The 13,015-nt window shown below is 41.3% G+C and overlaps 1 protein-coding gene and 1 long non-coding RNA gene across 4 annotated transcripts in view; one reads left to right on the forward strand and one right to left on the reverse strand.

Annotated features, from left to right (window-relative positions):
• Positions 1–2,523: 2,523 nt before the first annotated feature.
• The window catches only part of nf1a (neurofibromin 1a), an 86,894-nt gene continuing 76,402 nt past the window's right edge, over positions 2,524–13,015 (reverse strand). For all 3 annotated transcript variants that reach the window (XM_019861295.1, XM_019861296.1, XM_019861294.1), the window contains 12 exons: positions 9,628–9,768; positions 9,270–9,396; positions 8,760–8,891; positions 8,546–8,681; positions 8,053–8,213; positions 7,837–7,959; positions 7,636–7,754; positions 7,436–7,536; positions 6,803–6,945; positions 6,585–6,631; positions 5,809–6,025; positions 2,524–4,705 (listed from right to left, as the gene is read on the reverse strand). In XM_019861295.1, the coding sequence (XP_019716854.1) occupies positions 4,563–4,705; positions 5,809–6,025; positions 6,585–6,631; positions 6,803–6,945; positions 7,436–7,536; positions 7,636–7,754; positions 7,837–7,959; positions 8,053–8,213; positions 8,546–8,681; positions 8,760–8,891; positions 9,270–9,396; positions 9,628–9,768 (1,590 nt within the window). In that variant the 3' untranslated portion in view covers positions 2,524–4,562. The remainder of the gene's footprint in view (positions 4,706–5,808; positions 6,026–6,584; positions 6,632–6,802; positions 6,946–7,435; positions 7,537–7,635; positions 7,755–7,836; positions 7,960–8,052; positions 8,214–8,545; positions 8,682–8,759; positions 8,892–9,269; positions 9,397–9,627; positions 9,769–13,015) is intronic.
• On the forward strand, positions 8,220–9,130 carry LOC109510745 (uncharacterized). Its single transcript, XR_002167180.1, has 2 exons — positions 8,220–8,671; positions 8,812–9,130. It is a non-coding gene; the product is annotated as an uncharacterized LOC109510745 (long non-coding RNA).

The following is a 13,015-nucleotide window of genomic DNA, read 5'->3' on the forward strand; positions in this document are numbered from 1 at the left end:
GAACTCCTTTTGTCTCGACTTCATCTCAAGTTACGGAAAGTTCAAGTTCATACGTTACCCATTTGATTGTCGGAGACGTCATTTCTACAGCAACGGAGGGCTTTTCCTTGACAGACAGATACGTTTATAATCGTTCAACAAGCCACAAGTGACTCCACTTTTTAAAGGTTGCTTTTTTTTTTTTTTACAAAACAACATCATAGGCAATTAACATTTTTAAAATACATGCAGCATAACACAAATAAATTCTACATTAAATGAATACATTTCAAGGTAGTAGGTTAAAACTGGACAAGTTATGGGGAAAAAAACCGAAGTTCAGATGGAAGTTTTAAATGTCCTTTGTCAACACTGGAAAATTGTTGCCTGATAAAGTACCTTGCAAAAATATTAACGCCATTTTGTTATACAACTTATTTTTAAACAATCTTTATTGAACAAGATTTTGTTATATAACTACAAGTTAGACACCGAGTGAAATGACCCATCTATTTTTTTATTCGCTGGATCCGCACAAAGTATTCTAGCTTTGACGTGAAAATGTAAAATTGACTTGGGCAGTGCATTTGTTAGAAGCCGCGATGCAACTCGTTACCTTCAGAAATCAATTAGTAAAATGATGCCATCCAGGTGTCATATATCTGTCAATACGGAAAAAAACGGACTTCAATGATACAAACACGTAATAAAGAGAAAAAAAACCCGAAAAAACCCCCCCCCACACTCATCACTTAATAGTGACGTTGGAACACACCACTTTTCAACATGAATTCAACCGTTTCCACATCAGTCTTTTCCAGAAACGAAACACAGCGCCATTGTTTTTTTTTTGTTTTGTTTTGTTTTTTGCTTTACAATTTCAATAGCGTGGCTGAGAGCGGATAGCCTTACATTGCATCGCCATTTGCGGCATGCAGCACACTGGCACTTGCACTCACCATTCCAAGTCTGCTTGAGTGTTGACGATGTCCTCTCCGCTCAAAAGGTGCGAGTGGCCGTCGTTTCCGAGTGCTTTCTTAAACCGGGCTTTTCCACGCGTTCTATGGGTCAGATAACCGAGGGAATTATGGGTATGTCTGAAAGTTAATGAGTGCAAGTGCCAATGTGCTGTATGCTGCAAATTGCGATGCAGTTTTTTTAATAGTATCAAGAGGAGTGTTTAAAAGTATCATCACCCCCCCCCAATTATTTATAAAAATGGCCATGTTGCTTAATGAATAATATCTGTACCCAAGAAGACACGAAATCAATCAGAGCAGCAATTTCCGAATCAATCAGAGCAGCAATTTCCGACATGCCAGTGTGAAGCAACCTTTTTCCTGATCATGCCTGTTCAATTTTTAATCTACCAATTAAAAAAAAATCAATTGGGCATTCAGTCAAATTAACTTGCGCACAGACTAAAACAAACAGGACGTACAATCGTTCGACATCATTATGATAAACTGCAACCTGAGACCTCAGAAATATATGTAAGGATTTAATTAAAACAATCATAACTTAATGTTGTCTCCCACTCCATTTTTTAGGGGGCCGTGGCAACAATCTATAACAGTGGTCCCCAACCTTTTTTGCCCCACGGACCGGTTTCATGTCAGGGACCGGCCTTTAAGGCCGGATAGATACAACGATATAATATGATATGAACTGCATGAAAAGTGTGGTATTTTCGAAACATAATAATAAACACGAATCATGACACCAGAAACTCCTATCTGACCGCAACGTTCTCTGGTTACCATGGTAACGATTAAACGTGCCTTCAAAATAAGACACGACACAAATAAAAAGTGCATGAATAATACGACTCAGACTCACCATTGCCGATTATTATGCAGAGTAGGCTTAGTGCGTGTGAATCTCCCGTTGAGATAAAGCCGTATTTGAAATAGTACTCCTGATACTGTCTATTAAATGCAGCCTTCTCTTTCTTGAAAGTCGTAGGCTCCTCTTGTTTCCTGGCTGAGCCTTTTCCCCTTCCCGAAAAAAAACTTTCAAAGACGTTTTTTTTTTTAAATTCATTTCGCCAGCTCCTGAGTTTTATTTAACTTTGTTAAAGCAGAAGCTGTTGTGAAAGCGCTGTTTAAATCAGTATGTATTGTATTAACCTATCACGTGACTGAGAAGCGCGCCTTTATCTGCGTCAAGAGTGACATATTGTAGACGGATGTAACAGAAGAGCCGGTAAATTTTCAAAATAAAACATCCGATTCCGAAATTAATAAAACGAGTTATTTATTCTTTCTGTGCGGCCCGGCACCAAATGATCTATGAAGACTGGTTTATATTCCTAACAATGTGTTGACATGAGTTTGTGCCTCTTAAATTTGTGTACGCTCACCTCAGTGGAAGGAGATGTCAAACATTGCCTAAAACTCACTAGCGTTGGAGAGCACATTGGCATGTAGTATTGTGTATGGCACCGGCCATTGATGGCTGTTTGGGCCGAACGTAAAACCGCAAATTCCTGTATGGTCCACCAATCTTTCTAATTCTGAACAAGTGAAATTAAAAAGCTCAAGCTATGGAGAGCAAAACATTTTTATTACTAACACTGGAATAGCTCAATTTGTATATTATTATACAGAACCTAACTGCTTTACAAAAACAAAATGATACAATATCACATGTATATACAGTGTAGTAAATATACCATCTCAAAGTGTACACAAAGTATTTACAAGCTGTCACACATACTGCATTAAAAACTCAACTCAGGCTAGTACACTACTGACAATTTTGCATAACATCAAATAAAACATGCCACATGTTTAGGTTTTCTTTCCTAACCGATGACCATTTTTAAATTAGTGCAAGTCAACCACTTGGTTAAGAGGTTACGGACACATCATCCTCACCGTTTTCATTCATACAAAAGCAAAAACTTAAAACAACCTGGTTACATGTGGCTCAAAGAAAACTGTGTTGTGAAAATTGTTCTGGACGTTTTTTTTGATTAAGCGGCAGGCAATCGACAATTTTAAGAACTTTTCGGGAGCACTGCAAGCAAATTGAAAAGTAACTGAGATCAGTATGTTCAATGTTATGGTGGGAATGAGAGAAGAGATGATCGTTTAACTGCTTGTTTATTTTTCCGACGTCAAATCCTAGTCTCTGCTAAATTGTTCGCACGTTTTGGAGATTAAGATTGGAGGCATTTAGTCCATAGAATAAAAACAAAAACAAAAAAACAACACTTCCCCTCATTTCAATTTTTACACCATTCCAATTATATTGATTCAGGGTTTGATGCAGCTATTACTTTACTTCTAAAATCAGAAACAATTTTAAAAGAAAAGATTCCGCTTCACACAGTGGTGACATGCAGAGACCATTTAACCATTTGCCCCAAATTCATGTGTTTAACATTAGTATCACGAGGGATGTGCAGAAAGATCGAAGCTATTTGCGCAAAACTGAGTCGACTATTCTGCTGTAACCCCCAAAACATGACGTCAGCTTTAGGAAGCTGAGCAACATCACAGTTTAAATGAAATAGCTACAGTATTTTGCACATTCTGAAGGCAAGGTTACCAGTGAAATGTCTTTTTTTTTTTTTTGCTTTATGACAAGTTGGTTTGAAGCATACTGAGTGTTTGTGTAGAGGGCCAATTGTAACCCTAGATCATACAAATAAGAAGTTGATGATTATTGCCTAACAATTTTTTGTTGTCACCGTGTACTGTAAACAAATTACAAGTGTACATTGCTGGGGGGGAAAAAAAATACGGATCGCGGCCCAAAAAACCCCAAAAAAAAAAAAAAAAAAAAAGTTAGGCAAGATAAACACATCGCTCAGAGCTATTTACAAAGTTGTGTTCCTTGCGAACAGTATTTGTGTAGCACTATCTAGCTGTACAGGATTAAATACTTTCAGGCAATCGGGTATATGGATGATTGTATAGCTGACGATCACTGGAGGCCAGTTGTGATGGCAACATTGCACCTTGGTAATTAGTACCTGTTCTTTGTCCCCACCGAGGTTTGACATTTACAAATTGTACACACTGAAAATCCTGACAAAGGCACACCATGGAGAAAACGTCAACATCTTCCTTAACGTCAGGACAAGTTGTTTTAGTCTCTGCAAAACATGTACATGACTTCAGCGTCCGAGCAGGCCTGGCGGGAGGGTCCAGTTTTACAGATTACATTTGGTCCATGTTGCCATTTCATCAAAGGATGGCCAAAAGAACGCATATTTTTCAGAGGGCAAGAAGCGTCCCCGTGTAGCCTTTTTTCAGTCCAAACTGGACTCGTATTAGCATCATCGTTTTGTACGGGACCTTTGGGGACTGCCAACGAGCTGAGCTTCTCTTTGACCAGATCCTGTCCTGACCGTCGAAAATCATCTCGAGCAGCACAAGAGGTAAGCTAATATTGCCTCGCCTGTCCCGCAAAAGCAACTATGATGGAGGAGGAGGATTTCAAACAGTAAAAATGTGGTAAAAAGTTATATGCAGCATGAGGGAGGCCAGGCTTGGCAGATGGGTGGAGTTTAAGAAGAGGAGGAGGAGCAGGAGGAGGAGGGAAGGAGGGGACTGCAGGGATTGCACGGCCCATCAAACGATCTTTTTGATGCTGGTTCTCTTGAAGCTGCCGGAGCTGCGTTGCTTCTGGACCTGGCTTGCCGAGCCGTGGCGAGTCCGACCGCCGCTGGACAGAGCTGAGCTGGGGGACAACTGGACATTCTCCTTATCCACACCTACAGAGAAATGCAGGAAAGGATTAATTACATTTACCTTACCTTTGCATCTTTGTTTGACAGTGAGGCCGCCGGGTTTCCAAACCTGAATATTTGGTCATATTAACACATATCAGAACACCTTCATTGAAAGGAACATTCTGTTCTGTGTGTTCTAATCGCAAGGAATCTTGGTCTTTGGAGTACAGGAAGTACTTGTCTGCGTCTGGCCACGGACTACACATCCGGCCAGGACTGAAAGGACAAACGATGCGCTGTACTCGCCATAGAAAGAAGCGAAGCCACAGGCTTGCTAAGTCAGCCTAACTTGAATATATTGTTTTTACCGCAGCAGTTTCACATTATTTTCTCTCTCTACGGCGAAAATGCCACGTTGTCTAATATATACGTACGCGCGTGTGTATGGGCGCGTTTGGAAAGATGCTCCGGGTGCGCACTGGTTCACTCTGACGATTCAGAAACGCAAGAGCGTTGCTGATATTTGCCGTTAGTTTATCCAGAGTGCACCAAAAACGGAGTGCTGGTGTGGGCACTAGTAAATTAAAGGGAGCGAAGCGCTTCTCCAAAAACACCCACTCTCAGATCAGTGGTCGGGCATCGGAATTTTGACCTGAACCTGAATAATGATGGCATGTAAATGTAGTCATTTAAATTACTCTGATAATCAAACCAATTTTTGACAGACTGCGGCTGTTTTGCTTCTTCAAAACATGGACACCTTACTATAATTAATGGAACATTAATTCTGCTGTAAACCAGATAATCCTGCTGTTCATCTGGCCATCATATAATGGAGAAAAACAGAAGTTGCTTAGTGGACGAGTCAAAGTCCAGACTACTATCCAGTTGGGATACTGTTGTATGACTTTAAATGGGCAATTCGGGCTCAAAATCCTTCTAATATGACACAATTTAAACAATTCTGCGAAGACCAGTGGGCCGAATTCCTCCAAAGCGAAAGCAAAATGGGGAAAAGTGTTTCACGGCACTCGAGATCCATTAGTTTTAATCCAGCCTTCTTAAACTTTTTTCTGTACATCATGCTTCACAACATTACACCAAATCGATATGTGGAAGGAAGCATTAGTGTGCGTGCGTGTGACCTGGTGAGTGTTGCGAGGTGGCCAGTGAGGTCATGGAGTTCGACAGGTTGAGGTTGGCAGTGATGCTGAGCTGGCTCTGGCTGGTGGGGGGATAAGGGGAAGTGGGCGTCCGCAGCTGCTCCTCCCCTCGCTCCTCCTCAGCTGCTGGCAGGTAGCTGTCAATCAATGCCTCCAGGAACTTGACGATCAGCTCGGCATAGTCTGGAATTTGGGTTTGCTGTAGAGCGGAGACAGGTGTGGGGAGAAAATTTAATGCCCCTAAAGATTCAGTGTGAGGACAGTCAATCAAGTCCTGGACACCCCAAACCAACAAGCAAGCAAACAACTCATGTTGTCAATGTCATTATTGTGTGATTTCAATGTTGTGTTTTCAATTCGCTGTACAGTCCCACCCAAAAATATTGGAAGGAAAAAGGTAAAGTCCTTTGTTTTTGTTATATACTGAAGACATTTGGGTTTCAGATGAAAAAAATGAAAATGTTGGATATCTTAACTTCGGTCTCATTCATCTTTTGATCTGAAACCCAAATATCTTTACATACAAAAAATTAAAATAAAATAAAGCAATTCACCTTGCCGTTCCAATACCGGAAGCGACTCTATCAGATAAGAAAACCTTTATTTGTCTTACAATGAAGAAATTCACATTCGTATGTCCCAGTTAAAAGTTTTAAATGCCTCCTACATAGTAACATGCAACGCTTTGGCAAGCATACAAACCTAAGCATATCGTAGATGGCCAAATTAAAATACAGTATAGCAAGAATCTCTCTCACCTTTGAGAAAGGACCAGCAAATCTCCAAAGTCCATTAAACCCAAAACCTGTGAAATGAAAGGAGCAAGGGCAATGTGAGGAAGCAAGTGAGAGACAGAGTTGGGGGGTTTGAATGTAACTTGGTTTGCATCTCAGTGAATCAACTTACACATTTGAAATAATGTCACGTCGAGACACAGTGCAGAATTGAACACATGAGGGCCACGAGGATATCTTACTTTGCAAATAGGAGGGCTGGTACTGTGGCGGCGACTCCTCATGATACACCACACTTTGGACGATGCCGTGTACAGGGTTCAGGAGGTTTGTGTCCTGGCACATGGACAGCACAGTGTTGATCTTCGAGTCCAGCAAGTTGTGACTAAGGAGATCAAATACACATCGGCGTGAACTTCATCTTACACGAGATGTTTGATCATGATCAAACCCCACGGTGCAGAGTGAATGGTTTTCTTTTCTTCTGTGACATCTAAACTCTGACAAATTGGTGTTCGCCATCTGTTTATTTGACCTAGCTCAAGTTTGGAAGCAAACTGATGATGTTCACTCCAGCGGGGATCAAGGGTGATGGAAATCCTTTCATGAATAGGGTCTGTCGTTAAGTTTAAAGATCGAAATCTAGCATACACTTTCCCTTTTTCTAAATACGTGACGAAAAGAAAAAAACAACCCCCCCCCAAAAAAAACAAAAAACTTGACTTCCCCTTTAAGGCTATAAGCATACAACGGTGTCTCCACACAGCTGCCTGTACAGTACAAGATCTGCTTAGCCTGTCACATGATGCTGGAGCAAAACTTTCAACTTGGCGCTGATGAAGATGGACCCATAAGCATGTAGGTTGGCTACTTACACAACTGGAAAAACCTTTGGGAAGACAACGCTAGCTTCAGCCAAATACTCATAAAGAATTCGCTGATCAAAGTCATCTGTGGTGTATTTGACCTGGGTGGCCTGGTTAAAAAAAAAAAAAAAAAAAAAAAAGAGCGCATGGAACCATTAGCAAAAGTATGAGAGACTGCATGACTAGTAGAACACATTGTGCTTCCTCACCAGCACAGTGAGAAGGAGAGCCTGGATCTTAGGATCGGTTAGCACCTCCTCATCCAGCAGAACATTGGACTCTGAGACAGACACTTTGCGAAGGTGGGAGTTTCCAATTCTTTGTGTTTCTGGATTTATGAATGACATAAAATATGTCAGCAAATCATTATGTACAACAGAATCAAGAAAGCGCTCCCGGGTCTGACATACCCATCTCATAATCGTTTTCGGCAACCCGCCTCATTTTAGGCGGTGTTGTCATTCCGGATTCCATCTCAGATCTCTTTGGTGCTTTGGAGTCGGATATGAGATGATCAAAGCTCTTCCTGGTACCTACAAAACATGCAACCACAAGAAAATGTATTTACAGTATAGGGGTAATAAACCTGGATGAAGGATCAGAGTGCGCTCCGGATTAAATCGTACCCAGAAGCTTCTTTGTAGTCGCTTGTGAAGGCTGACCCATGTCCAGACTCATTGACTTGCGTGTACGTGGGCTGATCTGCCCCACTGTGGGGTAATGATGAGCGGAAAGGTAGCGCTCTGAAACCTGAGGGGAGGTCCACGGTTGAGTTTCTCGCAGCGTTCTGTGAGGAAGAGGAAAAAAAAGGGCAACACTAATCACAGCTAGTTGACACGAAAGCTGATGACAAATGTCTGTAAAAAAATTAGAAACTGTAAAATAAAGGAAATATCTGGTCTAAATGAACAAATCATGTCATCAACGGGCTACCTTACATTTCAATGATGGCAATAACGCAAGGTTTTCAGATACTCAATTAAAAAACTAGGACAAAAGTGATACAACACTGACTATATTTGGCATGATTATGACCAAGATTTCCATCCATTTTTAATGTAATCCAGACTTCTTGTTTGACAGCCAAAGTGTCAGTTTACGCTCTGTCCATTGGCTCACCTGCAGCTGGGATCACTGATGAGACTGGAGTAGGTGTCCATTGGTACAGGGTCCATTGAGAGGTCTGAAATCAGTAGCGACTTCCTGTGTTTGAGACTGCAGCGGCTTCGGACCTCCTCAGAAACTGTAAGAAGTGCTACAAAGAACAATCACGTTCAGATTTTTGTCAATAAAAGGAAAGCAAATCTAAACTGGACCGAATTTTGTTACGTACCAGCCAAATAAGCCACGCTCTGAGTGTTGACTTCAAACTTGTCACATTTTAGGTGCTTGCTGATGAGCGCCAGCAGCGTGTGCAGGATTCTCACTGTTCTTGCTACTGTGGTGGCTGATGGATGTCTGTAACCTGCAAACCAAAACCACAGACGGCACAAGCAAGTATATCGAAAATGTTAACTTTTACTGTTAAGTGTTCATTCAAAGTGTGTTCTGTGACATACAAGTGTATGGCAAAACACAAATTTGAAAATGAGCTCTCGTTTCCTCTATTTGGTGTGGAAGCGCACCAAGACCACCCAAAAAAGGGGGTCTCTGTCCAGTTGTTTGGTCCATAGCAGGATTCATTTGAGTGTATTCACATCTGCACAAGTCCAGACTAGCATGTGAAATGAACCGTGGACCGAACTGTGCGGGTGTAAAGACGCCATTAGATTTAATGTGTAAATCTAAGCCTAAATATAACGCAAATCTCTCCCAATGATATTCACTCAGTGGGAGTCTTTACCTTTGAGTAGGTGGCCCACAAGTGCAAAGTTGAAGTTGGCACTGAAGTTGAGGCCTACAAAGTGATCCATCTGCTTACAATGCCATTCCACTGGGTGCCTGATCTCCATGAACACCTCTTCTGGACTCTGAAGGAGACAAAAAATGTATACGTTGCTTGATGAATTTACTGACCACCTGTCATAAAAACGAGAAGAAACCATCCAGTGTCATGAAGCGATTTATTGGGCCTTCCTATCAAGAATCACCATCATAAAATCATCACACAATACGTGAAAAACAAGGGGAGTGTTACACCCCAGATAGAATAAAAAATTGGAGAACTGTAGTGCTTTTTTGTAGTAATTTTTTTTTTTTACCTTGTCATTGAAGACACGCATTGTGTCAAGAGTGTGTAGGTTCTGCTCCAGCAAAGCAGTTCCAGCAGAGTACAGGTTTACTTCATCCAATTGAAGGACTGCTACTGCCACCCAAAACAGAGCTTTATGCATAGGAGACTCCTTTGGTCAGACAGAAACAAAACAGAGAGAGAAGGATGAAGTTTAAGTTGCTGACATTAAATAGCATATATTGTACCAATTTCTAGCAAATCTGCAAAAGCTACGAATGGTTGAAACTGTCATATTACCAACCCAAGACAGTAACTCTGAGGTAAATCACATGTAAGTTACGAAGAGAACCACTGAGCATGAACTATTTAACTCATTAAATGCCAAGAGCGACTTAAGTCACATTCAGTGCCGGCTGAAAACTAGCATTTATGCTAAGTCCGGCGCATTTACACTGTTAATTCTTGTGTTGATTAATGTGCACTGTGCCCCAATGAATGAATAAGATAGATAGATAGATAGATAGATAGATAGATAGATAAGCGTTACATTATTTGTTTTTTTTTTCTTTGTGTGGGATTGGTTTGGGTCTGCAAGCAAATGAGAAGTGGTAAAGAGCCAAACTGCCAGCAGCAGAGGTGAGTGGTACACCATTTTAGATTGAAAATCCCCCCTGTTCGTCAATTGTTTACAGTAGCAGAGGTGAACTTCTCTGGAATTGGCCGCCGTTGCAACAGTCATGTCATTTAGTCTGTGGAAGTCATGAAAAAAGCACAACAATGATCTTTTTGAATTATGACGAGGATGACGAAGCAGGGTTTGCCCCAGTGCTTTATCGGCCTGGGGGGCCGCCCCAAGGAATCAGTGACAGCTCCGACGAAGGCTAAAGTGACAGCCGAAACTGTCAGTTAGATAAGAAATGTTCTCTTCAATTAAGAAAAAAAAAAAACTGTCTGAAAAAAACCAAACCTTGGACATAGACATAAACATCTGCTTTAGTGTGAAAACTACCGTATTTTTCAAACTATAAGTCACAATTTTTTTTTTTTGGATAGTTTGGCTGCTTCTGCGATTTCCACTCTGGTGCGACGTGTATATGGCTGGTTCTCAGAAAGTACCGTCCAGGAGTGTGACATGAAAGCCGGGAAAATCAATTTGTTCAAAACCAGGTCAATATGACATATGCTTTAAATCTAACCATCCTCCAGTGTGCTCTGAATAAATAAAGATAGGCCACTCAGCCCTTTATTAGCAAGCGATTGTGTGGTGGTCTATTCCACTGTGTCATATTGGCGCACTTAGTACCTGGGCACCAAGCATCCCAAAAATAAAATAAAATAAAAATAGATAGATAGATAGATACATACATAAACATACGCGTGTGTTTAAATTTGAAGAGCTTCACTACCTTCATAGAGAGATATGCAGTGGAAAAACTGGTAGAAATGACCAATAGTATTATGAAAATAAAACCTGAATGATGAACAATGGCCATCATTTTCGCAGCGTTACATATGAGGCACGGTAGACTCCAACGAATGTGTTCACTTCGCAAAATACTTCATGCTTGCAGCTGAACTGTGCGCATTTCAAATCCTGCTGACTCATGTGCAAGAATAAACTAACGAAAGAGTGCGTGCGACGAGCGTGAGATAATTTATCGATCTATTTTATTGAACGTGCGTGATGAATAAATTTGCATCCGATGCTTAACATTTAGTTTACTTGGTCGTCGTAGCATTAAAAACAAAACAAAAAAAAAAAGTTAACATCATATTTTGCACGGAACCCACTGAGCTTCCGGTTAAATTTACTAAAGTTGTTACCGCTAAAGTTTACAGAACAATGCAGTAATAGATCATCGGTGGTACCTTGTGGACACATAAGGAACCACCTTAACTGTTTTTATGGGTTCATGCTAAATCACCCAGTGGGCTCAATCAAGCGGAATTGGTTTTTAATGAAGCTTGGTGTACTTGTTGATAGTGATTGGCACAACACTAAATCTCAAATTTTAGGTCCATTGGAGCAGGGGTTTGGAAGCTGTGGCCCGACGAATTTTGACCTTTTTGGCAAAAAGTGGACCAGTTCAGAGGGTGAAGTCAGCTCGGATAGGCTCTAGCATACCCGAGACCCTCGTGAGGACAAAGCGGTTCAGATAACTGATGGATGGATAATCTGGTGGTGAAAATTGACTTTGTGCTACTGCCTTTGTTTGTCGTTGCACTGAAGTGTGAGTAATGCGAGTTGTGATTAATAAAATGAAACAATGCTGACCATAGCGATTTCCCGCTACTTGTTTATCCAAATCAGACGTTTTGTGTGTTATTGATCTGGTGTTGGATGTAGAGAGTATTGGCAGCAGAGTTTGAGTGTAAGCATTTATCTTAGCCTAGCTATGGCCCATCTCGGCTGCCCCGCTTTTGTTGATATTTCCTTTGTGCCTATGGTGCCAAGCAGACCCGGCAACAATTCATTAAGATCCCGCTATCTCACCTGGGATGTTGCAAGTCGTCAATTCGTAACCCAAGAGCACATTTCAACAATGCTGTGAATTTTTGAAGGGTCAGAGTGAAGCAGTATGCCCGCGGAGCATATTTCCGAAAGCACCCACGATGAGGCAACAGGAATTATGGGGACGAGTCTGAGCTTTATTGTTCTTGGGTTTTGAAAATACATTTCCTCCCAAAAATAGGATAGAGACTCTGGAGCCACTTAAATATGGTTGTTTTCTTCTTCATGATTAATTTTTTTGACTGGTGCAACTTATACTGTGGAGCAATTTAAAGTCCGAAAAATATGGTACATCGACTTAACTTTTCATCACAGGCGAATAACTCGATTTTGGCAAAAATAAATTAAAGAAGAACTTTGTGCTAGGGTCGAGAGGGTTTGACATGCTGATTTAAAAAATTAAATAAATAAGCGGTCCCATGCAAAACATGTTTGCAAACCACTCATACAGCAACATTTGATTAGGCGGAGAAAAAAAAAGCAGTGTGTTTCCACTAATTTCTACGTCGAAAAAAAACTTTACGGTCGGCATTTTTTTTCAAACAACCCTCTACATTTTTGTGTAGAGGGTTTACATCGGTGCAAACTCTTGCGATATTCACGTTGAGCGCGTGCGTCGTTTGCCCTGTCGTCTGTCAACAACATTGAATCATGGGGGCGGCCGTGATCTCCGACGACAGTTTAAACCGCGTTTTCTGTGTTACAGTCGCGTGCTCGCACCGTAATGTTAAGAAAATAGCATCCATTGATGTATTGAAAAAAATTCAGCAAACTATTTGATGAACACCACGGGCCGAGTAAAAACCGAGGGCGGAGGAGGACGGCGGCGCGCCTCCGCCGATCGAGTCCGGAGCGGGGAGAAAACTAAATAGGTGGCGGCGGCGCCGGCCGCGGAGCAGCGGGA

This window comes from Hippocampus comes, unplaced genomic scaffold (assembly GCF_001891065.2).
Source record: "Hippocampus comes isolate QL1 unplaced genomic scaffold, H_comes_QL1_v1.1 scaffold122, whole genome shotgun sequence".
NCBI classification, from domain to species: domain Eukaryota; kingdom Metazoa; phylum Chordata; class Actinopteri; order Syngnathiformes; family Syngnathidae; genus Hippocampus; species Hippocampus comes.